This window comes from Gobius niger (assembly GCF_951799975.1).
Source record: "Gobius niger genome assembly, chromosome: 7".
Classification (NCBI taxonomy): domain Eukaryota; kingdom Metazoa; phylum Chordata; class Actinopteri; order Gobiiformes; family Gobiidae; genus Gobius; species Gobius niger.
The window spans coordinates 19,503,370-19,530,024 of record NC_136858.1 but is presented as its reverse complement, the minus strand read 5'-3'; the positions used below and the strand labels follow the sequence as shown (position 1 = coordinate 19,530,024).

At 40.9% G+C, this 26,655-nt stretch overlaps 1 protein-coding gene across 4 annotated transcripts in view; it reads right to left on the bottom strand.

Annotated features, from left to right (window-relative positions):
- itsn1 (intersectin 1 (SH3 domain protein)) overlaps positions 1 to 26,655 on the bottom strand; it is a 32,467-nt gene continuing 5,812 nt past the window's right edge. The window contains exons 12-46 of one of the 4 annotated variants that reach the window (XM_079559634.1): positions 26,414 to 26,553; positions 26,217 to 26,339; positions 25,525 to 25,674; positions 25,145 to 25,285; positions 24,979 to 25,066; positions 24,466 to 24,605; positions 21,156 to 21,286; positions 20,194 to 20,453; positions 19,175 to 19,329; positions 18,976 to 18,990; positions 17,566 to 17,813; positions 17,320 to 17,494; positions 17,162 to 17,248; positions 16,938 to 17,086; positions 16,509 to 16,585; positions 16,253 to 16,425; positions 16,097 to 16,163; positions 15,818 to 15,939; positions 14,892 to 15,015; positions 14,245 to 14,439; positions 7,075 to 7,196; positions 4,533 to 4,639; positions 3,947 to 4,048; positions 3,447 to 3,528; positions 3,279 to 3,377; positions 3,118 to 3,201; positions 2,906 to 2,989; positions 2,707 to 2,838; positions 2,338 to 2,418; positions 2,154 to 2,275; positions 2,008 to 2,090; positions 1,853 to 1,936; positions 1,708 to 1,772; positions 1,164 to 1,272; positions 1 to 1,084 (exon numbers count right to left, since the gene is read on the bottom strand). In XM_079559634.1, the coding sequence (XP_079415760.1) occupies positions 936 to 1,084; positions 1,164 to 1,272; positions 1,708 to 1,772; positions 1,853 to 1,936; positions 2,008 to 2,090; positions 2,154 to 2,275; positions 2,338 to 2,418; positions 2,707 to 2,838; positions 2,906 to 2,989; positions 3,118 to 3,201; positions 3,279 to 3,377; positions 3,447 to 3,528; positions 3,947 to 4,048; positions 4,533 to 4,639; positions 7,075 to 7,196; positions 14,245 to 14,439; positions 14,892 to 15,015; positions 15,818 to 15,939; positions 16,097 to 16,163; positions 16,253 to 16,425; positions 16,509 to 16,585; positions 16,938 to 17,086; positions 17,162 to 17,248; positions 17,320 to 17,494; positions 17,566 to 17,813; positions 18,976 to 18,990; positions 19,175 to 19,329; positions 20,194 to 20,453; positions 21,156 to 21,286; positions 24,466 to 24,605; positions 24,979 to 25,066; positions 25,145 to 25,285; positions 25,525 to 25,674; positions 26,217 to 26,339; positions 26,414 to 26,553 (4,265 nt within the window). In that variant the 3' untranslated portion in view covers positions 1 to 935. The remainder of the gene's footprint in view (positions 1,085 to 1,163; positions 1,273 to 1,707; positions 1,773 to 1,852; positions 1,937 to 2,007; positions 2,091 to 2,153; positions 2,276 to 2,337; positions 2,419 to 2,706; positions 2,839 to 2,905; positions 2,990 to 3,117; positions 3,202 to 3,278; positions 3,378 to 3,446; positions 3,529 to 3,946; positions 4,049 to 4,532; positions 4,640 to 7,074; positions 7,197 to 14,244; positions 14,440 to 14,891; positions 15,016 to 15,817; positions 15,940 to 16,096; positions 16,164 to 16,252; positions 16,426 to 16,508; positions 16,586 to 16,937; positions 17,087 to 17,161; positions 17,249 to 17,319; positions 17,495 to 17,565; positions 17,814 to 18,975; positions 18,991 to 19,174; positions 19,330 to 20,193; positions 20,454 to 21,155; positions 21,287 to 24,465; positions 24,606 to 24,978; positions 25,067 to 25,144; positions 25,286 to 25,524; positions 25,675 to 26,216; positions 26,340 to 26,413; positions 26,554 to 26,655) is intronic. The other 3 variants (XM_079559636.1, XM_079559635.1, XM_079559637.1) reach the window with 3 other exon arrangements.

The window sequence follows — 26,655 nt, the reverse complement described above, 5'->3', positions numbered from 1 at the left end:
CAGAAAGTTCTGTATTTGCCTAAAAAAGGCTAACACTTTTAAGGACAGGTTTTAGCTACATGTATAGAATTTTGTTTAAATAAAGGCAAAGCTTGAGCGCCACACTCCTCCACAGTTTGGGGGCTTTGTTAAATAGTTAAGCTGGGATTGTCACTGAAATCTGAACTGAAGCATCACAACATGACAAAGGGGACAGTTAGTCTCCAACAGGACTCACTACTGGTACTTTTGATGTTAGAGAAACTGAACCTGTTTTCAACTCAGACTAATAAAAAGCTATTAAAACAATGTGAAGACCAATAAAACAAATGTGACAAAAAGTGAAACAAAGTGAGACAGGGTTTTGAGGCAGCACCACTGTTTGGCCACACATACAGCCACAGCCTCTGCTATTCTTAATTTCAGCACAATGCACAATTATTACTTTTGTTCCAGCCAGCATTTTAAGACCAATGGGGAAATGCACTAGTTCACTCTTGGGTAAAGAAGTTACAGAAAATCAATGGTTTTAAGACTACGTTTGTTAAATCGAAGCTGATGAAAATCTAAAAATAATGTTCCTCATACAGTACCAATTCTTAATAGCATTTTTTATTGGTTGAAAATATGTGTGTATTCACACATGAGAATTTAGATTGACTAATGCATTATTACATATGTATAGAGGAGAATTGTGACCATACAAGTAGCTGCCAAGCCATAAATAAGTGGCATTGGAATGCCACTTCACGTACCCAAAATTACCCGATACGCTGTCCTAACCGCTGAAGCCGCTGAAGTCAGCACTCTTTGTGTTGAGCAGCCATATCACATCAGCTATATCAGTTGATGAACAGTAAATGGAGAGAGTGGACACGAGGTGAAAGCTCTTGGAGGGCAAAGGGATTTCACACCAGTAACAGAAACGACTAGAGAAAGTGTCTGCTGCTCTGCTCTCATGGTTCCTCAAAGAGCTGCAGGTCCAGTCTGACTACTATCTCTCCAGTAGGGACCTCATGCAGCAGGAGCCGCTTTGTGATTGGTCCTTTAGAGCCCTGGTCCTTTTTTATTTCAGCCAATCGGATTTCTGTTCTGCCCAGGAAATCTGCAAGTATAAGAGAGAAGGAGCGGTAGTATGGACATATGTTTCGAGCAGAGGAAAATGTGGCTTTTCCCACACTGACCGTCAGGGGAGAACTGGTCTCGCTCAAACACAGTGATACAGAGGACATCTTGTTCCAGGTCTTTGATAAAAAACTGACAATTGGAGTTCCATTTGGGATTAAGTGTGTCCTAAAAATAAAAACATTTTACGATGAACTGCTTCAGTGGACAAAAGTTCATAAATTAAAGCATTCCAGCCATTGTGTCCTAAACCGTATCTTAAAGCACAAAGAAACCTGTAACGTTGTAATAAATTGGTCTCAAAAGGAAAAAAAACAGACAGAATGTTTCTTTAAACTCACATTAAGCACATTTGCTTCACAGCAGTTGCAAGTGAAATCATCATTGTTTTGAAAGTTCACATTTAGTTCATCTTACTTTTCTATTGTGAAATAAATGTTAATTATTTAAACTGTGACTGTGAGTGGATGAAAAGAAAAAATATGAATTTCCCCTCATATAATTGTGAGATTAAACACATTAATAGCTATTTTTTCTCTTTCTGTGGTCACTTAAAATTCACCAATAAACACAAATATAATCAATTAAATATTCTGAAAATACCTGCAGTGTTTTCGTGATATGGCACTGAGAACCCATAGTCACCTCACAGTAGGGGTTACTTTTTCCTGAAAAGACAGTGGAAGAGTGCAGGTCAAATCACTCGTGAGACTGAGGAGTGAGAATAGGAGGAGGGTGTAAACACTACCGTGTGAACGACATGGTTTCAGCTCAATGCCTTCAACGATGTTGACCATGAGTCTGCCGATCCCTGTAGCTCTCTGAGACCTCACTGTCAAACCAGATATATGTTAGAAGCTCCAAATATCGAACAAAACAGAAGGTAAATAGTGTGTTTCATACCAAGATAAGCCTTCTCTCGCTTCTTCTTCTCTGTTTCAATGAAAAGCTCTGAGGCAGCTTTGATTTTCTGCACCCAGGCCGTCCTATAAAAACAATAGTTTGTAGAATAGATTTTTCACACTTTTGCCTGAATGTCAGAGGAGTACCTTTCATTGATGCTCTCTGCTCGGAGTGTATAAACCCGGTCGATGTGGGAGATGTGGAAGAGTGGCTCGTCTCCTGAAGGGTCGGTGGGCAGCTTGACTAACACTTCATTAAGGAAGATGGGCTGGAAAAAAGGCAGGATTACTCATGCTGTTTAAACACTGAAAACAAAGGTAGGTCTCCTACCGTCTTGTACATGCGGTACTGGAGGTGGGTTTTGGATGAAAATACTTTGTCTGAACCAGAGGAGCCCAGGGGTTTAGTCACCTGTGAGGCACAAACACTTTAGTTGGAGTACACAGATATCAATGTTTACAACTGTTTCATAATTGTTGTAACTTTTTTATTTGCACACACGTACTACATCGTTTTTTATTCTAGTAATAAGTAAGGACTAAATTTGTATTCATAAAATTGTTCACTCTATTAATTCAAATTCAACTCAGAAGCGAATTTATATTTTATTGTTTGTTATATGTTTTCCAACGTCTATGCAACAACATGCAGTTACCATGACACAGCTAAATATGGGGAACAAACAAAGTAGCAGCTCACCTGAGTCAGCAATAGGAAGTCATTGAACAAAAAACCATACAGCTCTTTGCTGCTTTTAGCTTTGAAGAGTTTGCCACTGTGGAGGAACTTCCTTGGTCCCAGACAGTTGGTGACTGAGTTAAACACTAGTTGCTGAAGAATAGATAACAAATTAATACGTGATGGTCCGGTTTTGGTCGTCCCGACTGAGAGTGCTCACCTCTGAGAGTCCTTCACACTGAACGTGAGCCTGAATCCATTCAAGACGATCAGAGTTCTCCTTTTCCCTCACCCCTTCATTCACCTGGACACATGGATCAGAAATTCAGAAACAAGACACTGGACAGCACTGTACGACATAATGAGCAAGTAAATTAATGAATAGTGACGAAACAACACAGCAAAAGATACAGTAAAAATAAATTCAATGACCTGAGAACAAAGCTCCTCGGCTTTCTCCAAAGCAGCTTTCAGATGGCTGTGGTCGGGATGTGACTCTGGGGTGTTTTCTAAAATCTACAAAAATATATTAGATGGATATATGTCTGTCACAAGTGCAGACAGACTGATTGTTAGAAAGCTTGAATTCCTACATTTTTAATGATCAAGGGGTATCTGGTGACTCTCTGCATAGGTTTGAGCAGGAAGCTGGACAGGGGCATTCCCTTACACCGGGGATCCATGGCTAACCTCTGAAATGCAGGAGGAGGGAATCATCAGGCCTGTTTGCTTTACAACAGGAGATTGTTGGGAACACTAACCTTGAGAAAGTCTTTAATTTCTGGGTTGTCGTCTGTTTTCTGTTGAATTAGCGTAGCTCCGTTCAGTTGGCATGAACAGAACCTGGGCACACAAAACCCAGTTAAAGTGATATGCAGTAATTCCAGTGGTTACACAGAAACATAGTCAAAGTACACAAGAGTGAAGGGCTAAATGAGTGGAGGCACTGACACGTGTATCAGAGCAGGAAGCAACTGTGTCATCTTAAGAAAAGTCATCAAGTCACCAACACATCATTTACCATCATGTTGAGTCAAAACAACAAGCATCAGTTAAACGGCAGTGTCATTTGGATAAGTATTTTTAATTTTAAGCTGACTGCTATAATACATTTTTTCATCTCCAGATGGTGCCCCTCACGATCCAGCCATCCAACACTGTATGACACAATGATCATACAAACATGTATCATGAAGTGTCTCGGAAACACCTTGAAGCATCATCTATAAGTGCACAGTCAGAGGAACGCACAGCTAAGCACCTGATATATGGCTGCATGTGTGGCAACTGATTTGTCAGTATATCCCCAATCATCTTCACAGGCATCCGATCACCAGACATCTTCTTTCTCACCCTCAAAGCCCTGGACAAAACAGAATATTTCAATTACAATAATACAGAAAAAAATATGTCAATCCTCATTCAAATACTGGAGAAACTTCCAGCCCTTCAGTGTTTGTTTGTCTTCATAATCTAGTGCACATTGCGGTGCCTTGTGTGTGAAATGTGTGGTATAAATAAAGTTGCCTTGCCTAATTTTCTACCTTAAACGCTCTCAAAAATCTACTGTCAGATTGAACAGCACAGAACAGCAAACATTAAACTACAGGCGTTCAGTCATGTTTAAAGGCTGCATTTGTGGTACAATTTCCCACGAATGTATAATATACATGAAATGTTTACATAAAAGTGTTAGTATATTTTAGGAAAGTATAGTTTCTGTAGAAGAAAAGTCCCTCGTATAGAGCGCTATTTTTGCACATAATTGAAACACAATTTAGCGATTGAAGGCTGTACAGAGTATGTCAGAGAGACTATATGAGGTGTGCTGAGAGTGCAGTCTTTACTTGAGTAGTTTAATATTGCACATAATAAGTTCCTTCCAGTTGACAAATATCATTGCCACTTCTTTCTCTGTAAGCAGCTCACACTCCAGCAGAGGTTTGTGGAAGATCTGGACAGACCAAAAACAGAATAATAACAGATTAGACCCTGTTAGATCAGTGAAGATATACATCACCAGACACTCGGCTACTCCAGTGAATACAGTATCAAGACACAGAGACAGGAAAGAATCTACAACAATAGACTAATACCGAGGCCAGTCTGCAGCTTATATATATATACATATACATACATACATATACATACATACACACACACACACACACACACACACACACACGCCTCCTCCACCAGAGGCGTGGGAGCTTGAGGGTTCTGTGCAGCATCTTTGCTGTTCCTAGAATTGCACTTTTCCAGACGGAGATGTCTGAAGTCACTGCCCTGAGTGCTCCAATAACCACGGCCAACACTGGCCTTCTCCCGTTCTTCTCTGAGCCCCTGGTATTTTCTAGTTTCTTTATCACTTGGTGTTGCAATGCCAACCACAATGGCTTTCCTCTGCTCTTTGTCCACCACCCCAATGTCCGGTTGGTTCGCCATGACAATTCTGTCCGTCTGTATCTGGAAGTCCCACAGAATCTTGGCTCGGTCATTCTCTACCACCTTTGGATGTGTTTCCACTTTGACCTTGGGGTTTCCAGCCCATACTCTGCACAGATGTTCCTGTACACTACATCAGCCACTTGGTTATGGCGCTCCATGTAAGCTTTCCCTGCCAGCATCTTACACCCTGCAGTTATGTGCTGGATTGTCTCAGGGGCCTCTTTGCACAGTCTACACCTGGGGTCTTGTCTGTGGTGTGTTAAATCTGGTCCTCAAGGCCTGCTCCTGTGCAGCCATGATGAGTGACTCTGCTGTCCTTCAGTCCGGCTCTGTCTAGCCATTAGGATTTCTTGATATCCGCCACTGTTTTGGTGGTACATCCCATGTAGGGGCTTTTCCTCCCATGACGGAACCTCCACCACCTCATCCTCTGATCCCCATTGTCCCCATTGAGACATTCCCTGAGCACGTCATCTGTTGGAGCCTTGTCCATGATGTACTTATGGATCTTGGATGTTTCATCCTGGATAGTGGCTCTCACACTCACTAGTCCTCGGCCTCCTTCCTTACGGCTAGCGTACAGTCGGGTGCTGGATTTGGGGTGGAATCTTCCATGCATGGTCAGGAGATTTCGAGACTTACCATCTGTGGTCTGTATCTCATCCTGTGGCCAGCTTATTATTCTTGCAGGGTATCTGATCACTGGCAGAGCGTAACAGTTTATTGCCCGGGACTTGGTCTTCTTATTGGGAGCTGCCTTACTCGTTGGAGGTATTTGGGCATAGCCACTTTCATTGTCACTTCTTCGAGGTTGCCATTTGCTTGTGGGATTCCAAGACACTTGTAACCATCCTTCCTTCTGGGAGTGAGAACCCCTCTGTGTGGACTACCTTCCCTCTCTTAGTCACCATCCAACCACACTCCTCTTGTCTGAATGTCATCCCAATGTCAGTACTGTAGATTCTGGTGGTTTGGATCTCGCTCACTCTTAGTGTAGAGCTTGATGCCATCCTGGTGGAGGAGGTGACTGATGGTGTCCCATTGATGTTGTATGTGTGTATAGCTACAAGCATTCAATGATCCAAATGTGTGGCATTAAGTTGTAGGTTTTCTTGTAATCAATCCAGGCAGTGTCAGGTTAGTGTTTCGGGATCTGCAGTCTCGAGTGAGTTCTGTCTACCAGCAGCTGGTGTTTGGCTCCTCTGGTACTTTAACCAATGCCATTCTGAGCTGTGCTCATGTATTGATCCACGTGCATGCTCGTCTCAGCCGCCGTAATGCCGGACATGAGTTTCCAGCACATGTATTTGTACTGTATATACTATATATAGTCAGGTATATGTATATATCTATACTGTATGTATGCTTCGCTTAACAAAACAACTTCAATGCAGTACTGTTCTGCAGTCCTTTAGTGTCAGATACAATCTGGTGATTGCTTCAGCTAAGGTCATTTTTGTTTTATCAGCTGCAGGGTCATCAGCAAGGAGCAGCACATCGTTATTCTGGAATAACCCCCACAGCTGCCCCATCAATGACCAGAGGCCCTGCTTTGCTTGCACCAGGCCCTCTGCAGTTTGAGGTATTTACCTCAGTCTTGTGGAAAGCTGGGAAGTGAGGTTTATGAACAGATCTTGGGGTAAACTACATTTAACGAAAGAGGACAAAAAGGAAGCTTTGTTGGACATGACAGACACAGCATTGCTAGATGAAAATTAGCTTGTAGCCACTCTGGTCTGTGCAACACATTTGTTGCGCAACAGCCCTGTCAAATAACAATTAAATAGATAAATATGCTATTTAAAATAGTCAGGTTACAGACTTCAATGATTATAACGCATCTGCAGCCTCAACACTTGGGACAAGTTGGTGCATCTAGTGCAGCCCCACCCACCCAAAAAAATAAGTTGATGTGGCTAAAGCAACAGATTGGACTGTTACCTCAGTGACGAGCTGCAGATCATTCACATAATTCTCCTCCGTGACTATGAGTTCGTGGATGTAGCCCTGGCGTTTCCTTTCCATTGGACTGAGCATGTCCAGCAGATGAAGGTCAGCACACCCTGAAGCACAACATGCACCATAAAAACACTGGTATTCTTTGACATAGTAACCACAAACCAAATGCTCAGTTTTTTCTTTTTGGGGTGATATGCCTTGCTCTTTTTAAATTAATAATAAATGATAAAGAAAATGTCCTGTATTTTGAAGCTAAATGGTCACTCCTTATTTATTTTTTTTGCTTTATCCACAAAAATCAAGTAAAATGTTCAACTACGTAATACAATAAATCCATGTTCATCAGCCTCTACTGTACACGGAAGGAAAGAATTGGATGTTTACTAAATTACAAAAGTCAAATTTGTAATGAAAGAGCTCATTCTACACTAAACTTTTAGAGCTTTAACTATACATTCCCAATTATTCTTTCATGTCATTTCAGTGCTTTTCCTCAAGGCTCTATTCCATCTGCTAACCCCACCCCCCCATCTTTTCAGCAGAAGAATATTTTTCACTACAAAGGAATAGCTAACAGCCCATGGTATCAATTAGCTTTTGTTTGCACAGACATTAAAAACTAAAAAACTCAAATAGCTTGTGTTTTTTTTTTTTTTACATATAAATACCTACACTGGTTACCCAAAAATAAAAGTTAAATCAAATATCACAAACATGAGAACATTTCAGGCTGGATGCCAGTTTTGAAACAGACCACTCTACTGACAATAGAGAAGAGAAGAGCACCTCTCCGATTGTACGTTTGGATAACCATTCACCTCTGATAAACATCTCCTTTGAATTTCTATACACAACAAAGATTAACACAATGTGGTAACACTTTATTTAACACTACCCTTGATACATTGTACCTGCCAGATTTAGTACAATGCAATGTGCTATGGCACAATCACAATGTGTAATAACTTTAACCTATGGGTTACATACACGATGGAATAATACAACATAAGACCCTAACTCTAACATTAAGCCCTGAGCCTAAAGGTCTTATGTCTTGTTACATTATGTACCTCAACACTACAGATACACATTATTCCATTGTGTATCTACTACATATGTACAAGTTATACAGATTGTTACAAAGTAGATTACATTGTACCTGAATAAATATAGTATAATGTATCAAGGTAGCAGGCCCAGATCTACAGGGGAGCAAAACGCTGCATTGCAACCTCATTTCAACATTTTTGCACCCTCAGTTTTAGTCGCATGACAAATTATTTTAATGGCGAGGATCTCTATTTGTGTCCTGTTGAAACTAATGCACCCTCAGTCAGTTTGTTCTGGAGCCATCAACAGGACTGGGTCGTTTGAATCGTGGACATTTTGCTTTTTCTTGATCATCTGATCAGCAAAATGATGTCAGGCCATGGCAGTCCTGACTTCTCCTCCCGGGAAGAGTTCAATCATCAGTGTTGCAACAATGTCTGGTCAAATGAGCAAAGGGTCTGTGAGAGGCGTAAGGTCTTCAACTCAAATAATCCAGTCCAGTTGACGGCTTTTAAAATCTCTACAACATGACACAATTTCTGTGTTTCAAACTGGAGCATCATCAAAAACCATAAGTATACACAGTGTTTTATTAAAATCGTGACCAATAAAACCTCTACACATTCACCCACTCATTTACACATATTCATCAAGTATTCTGAGCTGAACAGGCTGTTAGATCACTTCAGTGGCTGGGCCTATTCGTTAATGATTTAAAAAGTACATGTCAAGCAAGTACTTTTAACAAACATTTGGCCTGATCTGTTAAGTAATGTGAGACGATTCACATGTGGTTTAGACTAGAGAAGCAGGACAATGGTACATGTGGTATTATGGCTCTGCTCACACTTTCTATTCCAGCTGAGTGGGTTAGTCAACCAGAACCATCGGAAATATATTCTGGGAATTAGGGCTGCTCAGTTATGGCCAAAATTATGATTGTGTATGATCATTTTAGGCACAATTTGAAATAACAATTCTAATATGTTTTAGCAGAACAATATAAAATACATTAGATATTTATAATACTGAATGTGAAATAATACATTCTTCGAAAACAAATGATACTGAAAAATACTGTACAAAATATCCATGTTTGTTCATTTAAACAGATGGGACTGCAGTTTACCATAGAACTGAATGGACTTAAACTCAAAAATATGTTTCTGTTTAGTCATTGCTGACTGCAATTGACCTACCAGAAATACAGTTAGGTGTTAGCCCACTCCAGAAATAGAAAGTGCTGCTAAAACCTTTATGACAAGTTTTTTTTTTTTTAAAGTGCACAAACAAATGTACTTTAGCATTAAGGTCTGCCATGTAAAGCTAGTCACAACTTTACTTAGTAACCATCTGATCCTGCCAAAAACAGAGCATTGCCTCCTGTAATACAATCCAAGACTCCTTTACAATTCAAGCATTTAAACAGTAATAATTGCTCATCCTTTTCACCCATTGCCTGTTTTTTTCTGCAAACAAAATGACAATACTATTGTTGGACATACAAACAAATAAATGGCAGCTGTGGACTGGTCTGTTGCTATGTGATAATGTGAAAATCAGCGCAGACTTTGCGTTTGCATTATAGGCTTGGATGTGGTTAAAGAGATGACAGGGCTTAATATTCAACATTACACTTGTGCTGTTTGCTCACTAATGCACAGTAGTTATCTTTGCTTTGGAGCTGAGCATATATTATTCACTTACTGGGCCAAGCTGTATTTGATGGAATGATACAAACTAATGCCTGGTGTAAAACCTCAGCTATAGGGCTGTTTTTTCTTTCAACATAGCAACAGCCTGAAAACACATGCAGGTAAAACATGATGGATCATTTGATGCAAATACATATGTAAGGAAGAATTACACTTTGAAACTTGTGTCAGAGTTAGACTGAAGTCTACACTGACTACAAGTTATAATAGTTTATCCCAACTCTCAGCTTAGGCCCGACTATTACATGTACATAATTTAAAAAAAAATCAGGACACAAAAGCAGCATTTCCATTGTACTACTGCAGTCCATGTGAACCCCAGAAAATCCCTCCCCACATGAGGGAGATGTGGCATACAGTGTGCAGTGTAAATGCAGCTGGCATTTTGGAGGGGCAGCACTGTGGCTGGAAACATGGAGCTGTCAGAGATCTGAATGCACCGGCCCTTATTTATCAATGTAGTGCAAGTGATGTGTCCAGCCATGTATCTATACGCGTTTCTTTCTGGGATTGGCAGATCCAAGTGGACCTGCCCCTGGCCCAAACAGAAAATGGCCTGGATTAGAAATAGGCCCAACTTGGAATTGAAATGGATCTATCTTAGAATTTTGGTTAGAATGACATCACTGTGATGAATAAGGGTCACGGTCTGCATGTCTCACACAAAATGGGTGGGTAAGGGGCACGAGAAAAAACATTAAGAGCATGAGGGGGCACCACAGGGTGTAGTACAGTGAGGATTTTGGGGTGGGGGGTCTAGGTAAAGGATGGGGTGTCAACTGGAAGAGACACAGAAAAGTGGGGGACAGAGATGGGTAAGGATAAGGGGCCTCCAGCAGATAGTGGGTCTTTCTGTGAAGCTGTGGGAGTGGTTAGTGAGGCCCATGGGGGGGGAGCCCCAAATGAACAGCTGAATGAAGCGACTGAACCAATGGGTGCCAGGTAAAAAGGCAAACAGGAAAGAGGGGGCGGAGCTATTGAGGACATGTCTAGTTCTCCCAAAAAGCCACAAAATGACCCACTATCCACAGTACCACGTTGTGCCAGCCTCAGTGCAAGCTATTCTGAAGTCTTCATTATTTCCTTATAGAGAAACCCCACCCCCTGCTCAGTCAGGCTGCCTATTAAAACGGGTGATATTTTCAGAAATATGCAGTGACTATTAACATTAAACATGTCTTCATTGAACATCAATGGTTAATCTTGGTCTGTTCTGTGGCCAAAATCTCTTTTAGGTTTATGAATAGAACGTTGCCGATGCCTCTTTTACAGAGAATGGTACAGGCCCAGGAAAGTTTTTTGACATTAAACGTCTATGATATGAGTGGTGTATGAGTGTGTGCACTTTGGTCGAAAGGAGCTCAATACAGAAGAGTTTGTTTGTTCCTTGGCCCCTCAGTTTAACAGAGAGTGGAGCAGTTTAGAGACGACTACGAGGGACGAGGTCTGCCTCCTGTAGAGCACTTTGGTCATGTCCGCACAGAGCCATGCATAGAGTATGGTCACTGTCTGTCACTGGCTTCTATTGATGGAGAGTCGCCATTTCCGGTTTATGTGACCCCTCGCTGCTGTACCTCCATTGGTTGAGTAGTGGCCTAGTGGGCGTGGCCTAGTGGGTCTCTTTGAGGGCTTTGAGGAGAAGGGGGTCTGGGTAATGATATGATCCTAGAGAGAGGACGACAACAACAACATAAACAAAAACTAAACAAAACAACAACAACCAATGGGGTGTCAAGTGAGCAGAGCATGCAGCAAGGTAGGCGGGCATGCAGAAAATGCAAAAAAAAAAAAAGAAGAAGAAGAGGAAAGTGTGGTGAACGTTGTGAAACCGTCAACTTGAGCGGAGACGGGAAATCTACAACAGGCAGTTTTAGAGCAGAGCATTCATTTCTCCCCGTCTTTGCAAACTGTAAACAACTGGGCTTTCTACAGTTAAAGCAGTAAAAGTTGCTCCAGATAACTACTGCAGTAGGAGGAGTAAACTGTATTTGGTGGAAACAAAGTACAGAATAACTGAGCAAGAACTATCTAAGTTTTAGTCTTGTAACCAGAAATATTCCTAATCTAAAAGCAAAATAAGTCTTGATATCGTTTAAATCTGCATGAAGCTTTTGATAGTTGTAGATTTTCTCACTGTAGAGTAACCAAATGTTTTACTCAGGTGAAAAGTATCTTGTGTAAAAGTAACTTATTGCTATCCACCTCTAGTTCCGAGACATCCAACGGTCACACATTGCCTGAATCCAGAGCCTCGAGGAGGATCTTGTCTACTCCTTTGACACAGAGGAACGTCCCAAACACATCCACGTCCAACTCCACAGTCTTGCTGAGATCCTTAAAGTGTTCCTTCTACTGTCCTACTTTCAAGAGGCACTGTATATATTTGTATCAATGTCAATGCCATTCTGTTTTTAACTCACACTTCCATTGATTATAACATAAATAGGCATAAGTAAAATGAACACAGTAAAATCACATAGCATTAATACACAATATAAAGGAAAAATCACTGTACATATAATAAATGAAATGTAAAAGTACAATATGTATTAATTTGGACGTTGTCTTGAAAGTCTGTGGGCTCTGTTTCAGAAAAGGTGTTTCCAACGAAAATTGAAAGGACATTCCACAACGGCTGAATAAGTCATCTGATTTCATTCCATCTGAACTCAACTCACAAATATTTTGACAACCTAAGCATTAGCACTACATACGACAGATTTGTGAACACTGAAACTGTATTACGAATCGCTGGATACTAAATAAATAACTGCAAAGCACACTATCCGTTTTCAAATACACAAATGAGATAAAAAGCCAAGACACACTGGGATAGATGTTTCATACCAGGGCACTTCAGCTACAGCTGCAGGTCTTTATCTCACAACACAGTGTAGTATGTTTTTAGTTTGGTCAAGTTGCTTTTAAAGCAGTACTAAGTAACTCTTCCCCCTAGAGGCCATTAGTGCAACTGCAGGTGTAGTAGCAAGTTACGATTTTTTAACTTATTAATTGTCTTGGAGAGCAAATACTACGCTGACAGGAAAGGCGAAGGGAGAGAGGGTTACTGTGCATCCAATTATACAATGGAAATATTTTTTTTTCACTCAAACTTTGCTGTAAATACTGTTTAAAGTGACGTTAGCCCGCAGTTAGCTTTGCCCGTTAGCATGTTAGCTTCTTCTTCGTGATTTCATTAGTGTGCATTGCTTTCTCCGGACCGGTGGCAGTCAAGTTGCAAACATGGTTTTCTGGTCAGAGACACCAGGGGGAGATGAAAGACCCTCCGATCATCCCATAAACACTTGTATTACCCCTACAGGGACTACGAAAAGGATTTATTAAGGTAAACACGTTACTTAGTACTGCTTTAATGAAACGGTCCTTTAATCCATCAAGACATCTTACCCATCTTTTCTGACCTATCAGCCTTAAGCCTTAAGTCGAGGAGTTTATTTGATCTATCCCAAGAGTCATAGCAACTTGTTGTATAGTGGGAGGAAAAAGTATGTGAACGCTTTGGAATTTCTCTTTATTCTCTCTAAATTGGTCATAAAATGTGGCCAGAAGTTGAATTGTTTGGGAGGAACACAACGTCATGGGTGGAGGGAAAATGGAACAGCACATCAACATCGAAACCCTACGCTCACTGTGAGCAGGAGAATCATGGTGTAGGGCTGTTTTGTTACCTCAGTGCCTGGACAACGTGATATCATCAGTGAAAAAAATTAATTCACAAATTTATCAAGACATTTTGCAGAAAAACCTGAGACATTCACAACAACGTGGAATAAGTAAGTGATCCCATGTATTAAATAGTGGGCTGATCCGTCTTTTGCAGTAATAACTAGTTGCCGATTAGACGCTCACAATGATCAGGATGAATCTTGGACCATTCCTCTTTACAAAACTGTTGCAGTTCAGCAAGATTCCTGGGTTCACTTACTTATTCCTCCCTGTCCTGTGAATGTTTAGGCAGAAACGTGAGAAATTCCAAAGCGCTCACATACATTTTCCTCCCACTGCATGTCTGATGCTTTAAAAAGCTTAATTCTGTCACTATGTCTTTGATTTCTTAGGACCTGAATTTAACCCAAGAAACGGCATCATCAAGACCACACGGAGAAAGTGTGCTCTGCTCTATAGACTGTGTTGGTCTGTAGTGGCTCGTGCAGATTAAGACATGCATGAAGAAAATGTGGAGCATGCGTGCACACATGAACACATCCAGAAGTGGTGCATGGCCGAGGGTATCCACATAAATGACAGACTGCAACACCTGACTCTGGGGTGTGTTAGTGCACTTCATCATCAGTCTAGTGTTCGAGCTGAGAGCCAAGTCAGAGTTTCATGTATGTCAGAAAAAATGTCTTTGTGGGACACTTACACTGCGTGCTGGGGTCCGTGTCGGTTGTAAGCTTAACATAGTTGCTGGGAAACAGACCCTCTCTGCCGTTGAGCTCTCCTTTCCACCAGTCACAGTCATCCTTGTTCAGCACCGTGATCACCTGACCCTTCTGAAAGGCCAGCTCGTCATCATTCTGAGCCACGTAGTCGTACATGCCAATCACCTGACACAAAGCTTCAAGACAAACGCAGCATTAAGTCACTGTAGTAGAGAAACGTGCATCTGAATTAGGGCTAAAATGTTACTAGAGGAGAAATCTTGTGGTTTATTTAAAAGGTCCCGAGTATGTTCAAGAACCACAGCGGTGAAACAGTAATTAAGAAAATAAGTGATAAATATGAACTAAGTTATATTAATTACAAGGACAAATATTTTGGCCATATTGCCGAGCCCTAATTTAAGTAGAACAATGTCTCATACAGAGCCAGAAAAGTGCACAAATTGATGAATTGTTGTATTTTCTGTGCTACATTCGATATCAGATTTATTATCATTTATTATTTATAACTACAGACACATACAGAGAGATAATTTCAACAGCCTAACACATCAGCAGAAATACACAAGATAAGTCTCAACTCAATTAAAACAACAAATCTAAATATAGGGTGTGTGTTCATGCGTACCTGTGCTCGAAGGGACCAGTTTCGGAGGGGTCGGCTCTGTGGGTGTGGTCTTGTTGGTGCTGGGACTAAGCAGCTTTACATAGTTGGCTGGAAACCAGCCTATCTGACGCTTTTTTCCTCTGGCCTGAAAGTGAAACAAGGTGAAGGGAAATTAAATCTATAGCAATGATTTTAGGCACCGATTAATGCTATGAAGTAATCAAACAGAGGGTTATGCACCTCATTAAAGTCAAATACAAAAGTGTAAATGATCCATTTCTACTTTAGGGCCTGATTTATTAAGCCAGATCCAAATAGCAAATATTACAGAGTAGCATACATTAGTGATGAGCAAATGAGCCGAGGTATCGACACATGATATCAAGCACTGAAAGCAACACTTCGGCCGAGCTGTGGCATGAGCGCATATTGCTTTTAGAAAAGTCACATGACCAACACTGTGTCATTTTGTATCATGTAGTGTGGTACACAACGCGCAACAGCGAGCAGCAGGGGGCGCCAGTTGAACGAGAGAGACACTCTTTTTGTCATTTGGGATTAATGTATGAGCAGCCTGGACCTCCCAAAGGTTTGGGCACCAGGTGAATTTGCCCTGATTACAAAATGATTCAACAGATAACGTTAAGTGCAATGCAAAAACATACATAGACTATAGCCTATATTACCAATGATTTGACGTGTACTCGCATAGCTCTGTGAGGAGGCACCCGGTTTGTAAAGCGATGGTCTACAGAGATTTAGTCAGTTAACTTGACAACAACTGGTAAACAACGACAAATATAATAACAAACAATAACAAAAACATACCTAAATGCCTTATGCATGCGTGTAAATGCTTAGTAAATCATATATCATGACTGGTGCTAAACAGCGTGTGCAACCTGAATCAGAACATATCTGTAATGTGCGAGTGTTGCGGATTGTACCTGAAGCTCACCCTCCCACCAGCCTCCTGGATTCTTTTTTCTGATGAGGATGAGTTGTCCAGGAGCCAAAGTCAGTTGTTCTGCTCCGGTGGCTGTATATGGAGCAATGACCTGGGCAATCTCTGTCAGTGAGGAACAAGGTGAGAAAATATTATTGACTGAGAAATCCAAGCATTTTTATGTGGCATTTAGTTCACCAAACAGTATTTTCAAACTTAAATTGTCTAGGAATACAGGTAAGTAAATAATATATAAAGCTGCATCTAAAACAAGGAAGACCTGGTGTTCCAAGATGGTCACCTGGTTTTTTTCCAAGGCTGCCCGTCTTCCCCGACAGCGATAGAGACTAGGTACAAAGAAAACAATAAGTCAATTTTGCTACAGAGCATATTTACTGTACATCTACTTTATGTATTTATAAACGCATCAGCTCACGTCAGATGAAGAGTCTCGTGGTTTGACATAATTGGATGGAAAAACCCCAGTCTTGGCACCAACAACGCCCGTCCACCAGTCTCCCTCTTTCCGAGTTACTGTGACAATATCCCCTTGCTGGAAGCTCAGATCTCCTTGTTCACTGCTCTCATACGTGTACATGGCAATATATTCTGCAATAAAAATGGAACATTTGCACCAAAATCCACATCTACCAGGAAGGCCAGAAGGATTTTAAGAATATTTATTACAACACCTTCTCCTGTCTCCAGTTTGGTAGGGGAAGGGGATGGCCTTTTTCCGTTAGGAGGACTATCTGTCAGTCCAGGTTCACTACACATAGAAGAACCATAGAGACAAATGAGGATGAGTATGTCATTACCAACTATGCCCTGTGTTTTATGGAAAGGGTCTTAAAACCACTGAAAGAAATTGATCGCGACATGTGCACTTTGCAGCAGGTGCCGGGGAGAGTAAGGGACGTAGTGGACTGGAGGTATATTTTAGAGTCCCTCATCAAAAACAACCTTATCCCTTCACTGCAGACTGCCAGCAGGCTAAAACATTACACTACGGGACAATACGCCCTTTTTTAGTAGCAACTCAGTCGAGATGCCTTTGAAATGACCAAATATGTACCTCCCCAGTCTTTGATAAATTACTGAATAATTTTTGTTGGGCTTACCTTGAGTTTTTGCTGCGTGATGTGACAGTAGATGAAGTTTGCATATTGGCAGAGATAAGTTTAACATAACTTTTGGGAAACCAGCCTCGTTGACCCGACTGTAGCTCGCCTAACCACCACATGTCCTGTTGCTCCAACACTGTGATTATCTGCAGGGACATGAAACAATATATCCTCATCATTCTGTTTTAATATTTTTACAGCCAATATTTCAGAGTTTGTACCTCATTTTTATTGAAGTTAAGGTGGTTGTCTTTCTTGGCTCTCCAAGGATATAAAGCTTGGGCCTGAAGACCCTCCACTTTCTCTCCCTTGTGAACAGATAAACGGCTGTCAACAGCATTATCTAAATGGACATGTTTCTCATTATGTTATACATCACCTGTCCGAGCACAGGGGAAGGGGAGGAGCCTGTGGTCATGGTAGCTGGTGTGAAGGCTGAGCGCTGGCGCAACTGAGCCGAGGGGACACTCAGTGAAGGGTTCTGTGGGGTGGAGGACGAGGGCCAAGCATCCCACCCCTCATTCTCTGGCTGACTGCCTGCATTTGCCGGCCATCTGAAAAGGCAAGGCATGATTTTGCTTTTTTTTAAACTTGATTTAGAGGGCAAATTCTATTATGAACATACGTGGTGCTAAAGTCAGCCCAATTGCTGTTTGAAGAGGATGCAGAGGATGATTGTCCAGGAGCTGGGGGAGGTGTGGTTACTGGTACTGGCTGCTGTGCAGATGTAGGTGTGGATGACACAACACCACGCAAACTAACAGGTGCTTCACTGTCAGGTATCCGCTCTGCGTAATTGGCTGGAAACCAACCAGTGCGTCCTCGCAGCTCGCCTCCCAGCCAACCAGGCTCCCCGGTCTGAGACTCATCCACCTGTCAGAAAGACACCAGGTCAAGCAGCTGACATCGGCAAACACCACACAGCAACACATCACAAGGCTGATGCGAAGGAAGACCAAAGATTGAAGAAAGCACAAATCTGTAAAAGCTTTTCAACAGGTGACAGCTCCAAAGGCTCCAACATTGATGCCACATGAACAACAAATACCGTGTTATTAAATGAAATATGAGCGGTGACTGAAAAATGACATTTAAAACGCACTTCTACAACAGGCATTACCAATATTCAATCAAAGATCTCTAAGTTCACCACAAGCTCTCTGAGCTTTGCATTCACTTCTTTGCTCGACTGTAACAACTTACAAATAGAAAAACTTTTTTTTTTTGCATTAACATAGAACCCTGTCCTCTCCTTCCTCACTTAGACTTAAAGGCGAGACACTGCAGGTGAATAAGAAAAAGAATAATCTAGAGATATCAATTTGAAACTTTTAAAAATATTTTTTAAAATTTTCATGCATAAAATTATGGCTTTATTCATTTATTAAGTGACTAAATCTGCAAAACTTTAAAATGCTGCTACGTTCAAGACTGTAAAGTTTGGAGTCTGCAGGAGTGACTAAAGTGGAAAAGCTGTCGCATGAGTGGAGCAAAAAACACATTTTGACAAAACCGGCCCTAAAGTTTTGTAACAAGTCTTTCACAGCAGGTTTCTTTTAGAAAGGACCATATTTGGATTATAGCGTCATCTCGAGGACCTTGCGATATAAAATATGGATATAAAATATGTCAGTATTTGTGAATGAATGAATGTGTGTGAGAACCCGGCTTTTGCAGCGCGATGTTACATCCTGGGTATCTCCAGCTCCCTCACAACAAAACATCATAAAATAAGCATAGCACAGGGTACGTTTGGGTACGTTTCAGAAAACTAGCAAAAAATCTCCACATTTACCACTGCGTGAAAAAATCAATATTTCCACCTGCCGTGTCTCGCCTTAAGAATTTACCCAAAATACACAAAGGCAGTTGCGTAAAACAGTTTATGCCTGCTGAGTCACACTGCATGAACCTAAACGTACAATTTAAGGCTTGACTTTGAAACCCATTCATTTACTGCAAATGAATGAACATGGGGATGACAGAAGAACATCAGCTTGTCATTGGTCGACACCAACACTGGCCATAAACTTACCCATTCCCCTTTCACCTTCAGGTTGCAAAGTAGGACAGAAAACAAACTGTTAAACCACACCACATGGTAATTCACAAACACTTTAGGTTCAATTGTGATTACACAAGTCTCAACAATATGATCCCAACAATTTTAGTATGAAAATTAAACATTACTTAAAACTGATTTAATTTGGTAGTCACTGATTTGTGTTTCATACCATAATGACATCTCCCGGTGTAATAGTGATTTCGTCATGGCTGCGTGCTTCAAAGGGATATAAAGCCCTGTAGTAGACCACCTTCACTGATTGCTGTTGCTCAAATCCACCTGAAGGCTTATGGTCAAACAGGCTGGGTACACAGGTCTTCTCGCCTAAAATAAGATAAAGGTTTTATCCACATCAGCATCAATAACAAGAAAGTGATGCGAAAACATTGTTTTGCAAGTCCAAGTCAAGTCCCCAGTTAGTCACTCACAAGTCAAAGTCAAGTCCAAACCCTGCGCTTTAAATTTTAAGTCCTTTCAAGTCTACTTGGTAAATGCTAAGGTTAGTATTATTTTATTCTATCACTTAGTTGGTGCCGCTACAGTTTGGTTGGTTTATTAGCTGAGCTTTACATCCAATGCGTCTTCCTAGGGTCCTGTGCAGGTCACATGTCTCTGCAGCGCAGAAAGGCCTTGTTTCATGTGAATGCATGTTTAATAAAATGGGCCCAGGTTGAATCTTAAGTCCAAGTCGAGCCAAGACTTCACGCATCTGGGCTAAACTAATGGTTCCAGATCGGCTTTTTTGATATAGGGGTTGTGACAACATTAAAAAGAACACGCATCAATGTACTTGGGGTCCCTGATTTTAAATGTTGTCAAAACGTGAAAGGAGGCGGTTGAGTATTAATTGTTAGCCAGTGCCCAGACTCATTTCTAGATCTCAATCACTCCAACACTTCCAATTTCATGTGAATTAACTGCAAGTTCCAGACAAGTGTACAGTGAATGGCACAAGGACGTCATCTGAAGCAAAAGGTATACAATCTATTTTCCTCAGCTAATGTAGAATAATGTTATAATATTAGCAGAATAATGTTATAATATTAGTAGCAGATCAATAATAGTAATAATAGTGATATGCTAATTTATAGTGGGATGTGAATGGAGGATAAACCCCAAACACTTTGTGTTTGATGTTATTGAGAAAATGCCCTATATTTAGATGTAGATGTTGATTCAAGTTGGTACCTGTTGATGTCCAGGGGTCCGGAGGTTGACTGAACAGCTTGTTGAGTTTGTCTTGCATGTCTTTATTGCCTCTGGCCTCGTCCTGCTCGTCTTCCTTGGCTTTCCCACTCTCCTCTTCCTCTTCCATCACTCTCCTTTTGCGCTCTTCATCCTCCTGAGTGATTCTGTTCAGCCAACCATGAGGTCCAGAACTCGAGACAGGGCTGGGACCCTTTGTTGCCATGTCTTCCCTCCAAGATGAACTTTCGTCTGATGACAACCTATGGAATATTTAAAGATTAAAGATGGGTAGACACAGACCAATAAAAAAAACAAATCTTTAATCTTTGATGTGAGTCATTGCTTTGAGCAGAGTCGCAACTCCTCAGACAAACAGACATGAAATGTGCAATCAAAGACAGGATAGTGTACAATTAAATAGTAAGTAGAGGCATCTTATATACTACAATGAATAAAAGGCTTTCAGGGGCATAAGAATAAATTATAAAAATTAGGACAGAATATCAAAATGTCTGCATTGGCAATAAAAGGTTTACAGTCATACTGCAGGTGGTTGATAAAGTGACGCTGATAGAGATTAATGCATAGTAGTTATTGCACATGAGTTACTTTACAGTAGAGTTGTACAGTCTGAGAGCAGTGGGGATGAAGGGCCTGCTCCTTCTTGCACTGAGAGTGTCTCAGTCTTCCACTGAAGGAGCTGCTCAGCTTCTCTACAGTCCTGTGCAGTGGGTGGGAGATGTTTCTCATAACCTAAGACTTTGGCATTGCATTAGAGTCGTGTCTTTAATAAACCGTTTGCTCTCCACAAGTGTAGTAGTGGTGAGCAAATATTTAAAAAAGCTGGTGAGCAAATCGATCCTTCGTAATTTCTCCATTATACATTATTCTTGATCGAGCACACTGGCTTAGAATGTGTGGATGTGCACGTATTTACCTACAAACTGTGATAAACACTGTACCTGGTGTCCTGCACATCAGAAGAACGTCTCTCTGTAGGAATATGAGGAAAATTGTGTGCAAGCAACTGGGGATCTCCCTCGGCTTCCTTCTGCTTCAGTTTTTGCTGACGGCTGTGGATCTCCCTCAGTTCCTGCAAAGCGAACAAGTGAGGCCAAAAACGAATCAGTAAGAAGAAAAATACCTCAATATCAACATCACAAACCAGTCGGATGATCAAATATCAGCTAATGAACAAAAACTGTCCTTTTGTGCAACATTTTAGAGCTTCTCCAAGACGGTCATTTCTACCTCCCCATTCCGAGAACAAATATGACATTTATATCCATAAACAACAACAACCATGCATAAAGAGTATCAGCACAATCTGCACCATAGACTGCCTGATGGGGACAGTTCCTGTCAGGGCTGCAAGATTAAACTGCATTTTCAATGGTCACAATTGACAAAGACGACAACAATAAACATCCTCCACAGGGTCTTGCAAATAAATATGATCCACACCTCTTTAACCCTTTCGTTCAGACCTCTAGAAACAGGTTATTCTTCTATGGGTTAACGTGAATCAAAGTCTAAATGTATAACAAAATTAATCAAATGCATATAACTGAGCTTCTGGGCCTGCATTTAGATGTTATTATATGACATGAAACAATTATTTATTTCCTAGGTCCCTCCCTTTGCTGATCTCTGAGCCTCTAATGATTACACATGGACCAATCAGACGAGCGCTCCTGTGCACAGGGAATGAGGAGGGACTTTTAGGTCCAATCGGGAGGGGAGGGGAAAACACAAATGATGATACTTTTATTGTTCCAGTTCATGATGGCACTTTGGAGCAGAAAACTGAAATTAAAGGGGTTCAAATTCATGATTATTAATTATCTGTTTTATTTACTCAGGAATGTACCACTGAGAATCACAAATTCTAGCCTGTTAGTGTGGACCTTGTGTGATCCTTCTAACCTCTTAACCCCCGGCTGAACCGTGCACATTTTCTCTAGTTGAGCTTTATGGATCCCTTTTCTTCAAGTTCTAGCCGTGTTGGGTCACTTTTTTTCATATTTCATTGCTTTTTTGTCATTTTTTTTTGCTGCTCTTTGGTGTCTCACTATTGCAAAAAAAAGGGGAAGATATGCCCATCTCCAGCACATCAATTCATTAAATACAAACTTTTGACTATAGCTATTAACAGGTAAGAGATCCAGTGAGAAACCACCATAGGGCCAGTGTCTCCTGGAGATAACGTTTTGAACGTCCTCTGTCCATCTCACTATGTCTACTATCATCAATTCACCTTATTTACTTATTGACAAGTTGCCCCACCCCCCATGGACAGACTTCAGCATTTGAAAACCAATCAGCAACCAATAAGCGACGAGAGCAGAGCAGCAGAGTTACGAGAAAGATGGATATGTGAAACCCCAGACCAGCTCAAACACAAGACAAAGACACAGAGGAGACTGAAATGCCACCACCCTCTTCATTTGACCTCAAGTCTTTGTTAAACAGCACCAACAATAATAACTAATAATACCTTTTTTGGTACTTTTTGATAATAAATTTAACAGAAAGTGTAAAAGATGAGGTGCAATTTGAATACTAGCGTGTAGAATAAAAGCAACACTCCCTTTTGCCCTCTGAGACATACGCTTGGTTAGTTACAGAGACAGAAGAGGATGGTAAGCATGAGGACCAACTCCATTCAGGCTGATCACCCTTCCGAGATTAAAAGCCTGCAGTCCATCTAGCGCAATGGGGGCACACAGCAACACAGAAATGGCTGGCGGTAAAACAAGCACACATGAGCAGGTTAGTGGTTTGACACATCAGACCGCTACATTAAATATTGGGTTTGTGCAGTGACTGGCCCCTGTAGATAATGTCAGTGCAGTCCAACCCCAGAGCAGCAGTGGCCGTGTGCACTACCTGTCTGCCTCTCTGACTGTCCCCAAGCTGGCGACGCAGGGCTTCTATCCTGGCACAGTGGTTGGCATAGAACTCACAGAGAGACTGGTATGAGCAAAAGAGCAAAATGGCTCAGGGAGAAAAGGGACATGAAACAGGAAGAGAAATGGTTCATTCATGCATATGTTTAACAAAGGTTGGAAAAAACGGAGGAGGAGAGAATTATTTTTTTCTGCAAATGTTATTAAGCTCTTAACCCAAGCCTGAACCGAGCACATTTGCTCCAGTTTGGCTTTATCCAAATCTAAAGTCTTCTTGAAAAAAGGCGTCAAAAATTAGGCAAAAGCTAGGATGAAAATGCAACAAAAAAGCCACAAAAGAGTAATAGAAAAGTGATGAAAAAGAATGTTAGAAAAAAGTGAAAGGTGGCAACAACGCAAGGAAGAAGATCCATTTTGACGAGTTATGCAGGTCTTTCAAAAGAGGAGTTACTGTGTCCTATAGCGTGCAACCTGGGTAAAGCTGAACTGGAGGAAATGCACTCGGTTATGGTAGGGGTTAAAACTTTTGATATTATCCATTTTGTGGAATCTGCTCTAGTATTCTTGTTCTAATACAAAAACATTGAAATGTTGAAAATAAAAGAATTTCATAATTATAAATACATAAAATGCAGAAAAGTGAGTCAAAGGTAGTTTGTATACTTGTATACTGATTTCAATCTTTGTAATTATTAGCAGAATGCACACACTCACACAGGAAATGTTTCAATAACCTCAAACCGTGGATGCTATGGATTTTAGTGTGTCAATAATGTGTGTGTCACAGATTTTGAAAGGGTTTTATTGTTGTTGAAATGATTTTAAACTGAAAGTGTCCACCAAATGTCAGCTCCTTATCCATGGCAAATAGATATATAAACGTGTTTAAAAGTTGTCCCTTTCCTCCAAGGCCGCCCTAGGTATAATCACAAAAGCTTCTGTGACGCGCCACTTAGCGACTCATTCTCTCAGCGATCAAATGACCTTGACCGGGCTCGCCTACACAGAACCTCTCATATGCTTCCTAGGCCAACTGTCAAAGGGTGTCGTACACATAGAGGGTCATTTATCAAGACAGGTGCCATGAAAAAGTGAAAAAGCCATGAGTGGGCATGTTGCAAACGTACAGTTTACCATTACAGTATTTCATCTGACGTGTAAATGAGAGAATGCTCCAACGCTTATTCACTTTTTCATGTGCTACTCGCTTTGCACATGAGGAAAACGCTTGGTAAATGACCCCCACAGCGTATTGCTTGTATTGTTGTCCAACACTATCTTACCTTTGAAATGCTCCATTTGACACTTTTGAGTTTGCTCTTCTATAAGCAAACCTAAACACGCAAGTTAATAGTATTTTTACCTTAAGCTGAGTATTAAAAGCATCTATTTCCAGAAGTTTGGCCCTGGTCTCTCTCTCCACAGCATCCAGCTGCTCTCGGAGCTGCTGTCGGTTTGTTTCCTTCTGTTCAACAGCTTTCTGAAGTGATGAAAGATTGTCCCCTATAAACATACCAAACAACAACAAACAAATCAAATGTGTGTATAGAATGGACTGAGCAAAACAATGTCAAATATATGTATTGAACATTTAAGGAAGAAAGGTAATTGTGAGCCTAAAAATAGGTTATATCTTTACACTGTTGTTTTCCCCTCAGTGTATATTTTAAACTCATTATGAACTTAAAGAAACATGGCGTCTTCTCTGGACCAAAACTCAAAACAGACTTTGACAAATGGAAAACTAATCAGATGATAATTTACCTCATCCCAAAATTTAGCTGCTACCAAATTCAAAATGCCATAAAAATACTGAACACTCTTAGTTTCAATCCCTGATCTAGTTCATAAGAGATATTCCTACAGCCACACTCACGCTGCAGACTGTTCTGTTGGACTTGCTTCAGCTGCTCATTAAGAGTCTGTTTGTCGGGTATAAGTCTTCCCAGCCATTGCTGCGAGTCCTGTAAAACACACGCAAGAGTCAGATCCTGAAAGACAATGAGGTCTGAATGCTGAAAGACCATTTTTGAATGGTAAACCTGCAGCTGCTGTTGTAGTAATGTAATCTCAGCGATGCGCGTCTCTCTTGACTGATTTGTCTGCTCCACTTCTCTCCGCTGAGCTGACAGTCGAAAACGAACGTCATTCAGTTTCCCTTCGAGCTGTGTTTTTTTGTCATTCTGAAAGATAAAAACAACAAAGTAAAAAAATATTTCCAGATAACATAACATTCATTTATTGTGCAATCATGCTAATAACTCTGGGTTTGTCATAGAAATTTACAGGTAGATACTAGGGTCTAGTTGGTCATGAAAGTAGCTTGTTACAAAAAGTGAGCCCCCCCCCAAAGTAAAAGATCTGGAGATATAAAATATGTTACACTTTAAGAAAGCATTTTTATATATTAAAAAAAAAGTACCAGAGCTTCAAGTTCAAACTCCAAAGTCTTCTTCCTGGCCTTAAGCAGAACTATACTCTCTTGCTCTCGGTTTCTTTGAGTTAAAAGCTCCTGGCGCCGCTGCCGCTCCCATTCCAACTGCCGCTGCCGCTCCAACTCCCTCTTAGCAGCCTAGATTTAAATCACGTTGAAAGAAACATGCTATTAATAATAACAATAACAAAAATACATTGCACGCATAACACTTATACCCAACATTATATGATAGATATATGATGATAATATCAGGTATTTAGCACAATATCGCATAGCAAGTACTGGCCAAGGTCTTTACTTTCCCACAACAAGTCACCACAAGAGAACGCACAGTACATTTTGCTTTCTGTGTGTTTAATAGATTGTACCAGTATTTATTGTCACGCTATATTTGCCACTCAGCTGAGACTGCTGCCTCTGCGACCTGGCCCCGGATAAAGCGAAGAAAATGGATGGATGGATGGACATTTGCCATTAGTGTTTGTATGAAAATGCTGTACAATTACTGTAAAAAAGTTTGAGAAAAATAATAATTCTTCACCCTACACCTTTGTTTTCAAACATCAAAAGCAGCACTTTTTTCCTGATAGTGTGACATAATATGGATTTCTTTTTCGCGTCAGTTAAAATGCATCATAAGGAATAAAGGAGGCATGAAGAATAATATAGGGTTGTACCTCTCTCCTCTCGATTTCTTTGCGCCGCTCCTCTTCTCGCTGCCTCTCCAGCTCCCTCTGTTTTTCCAGCTGTTTCTCTAGCTCATGCTGTCTCCGTCGCTCATGCTCAAGGCGTTCGCGCTCCTGAGGGAGATACGTGTGGCGTGAGGGGCCGAAACATGTGAGGAAAGTGAAAAGCGAGTTTTTAGAAAGCATACCTTTCGTTCCTGCTCCTCTCTTTCCAGAGCTGCCAGTCGCTCCTGCTCCTTCCTCTGCTGCTCTTGTAGAGCCTGTCGCCGCTTCTCCAACTCCAGATTCCCTCTTTCAAAGTTTTCTCGTTTTTTGTCTTCGAATGTCACTGGAAGACACAAGGTAAATACAACTAAAACACCCAAAGTGATGTAGGGAAAGGGAATTAAAACATACTCTAAACTTACAGAAGTGGTCCTATCATTTCAGA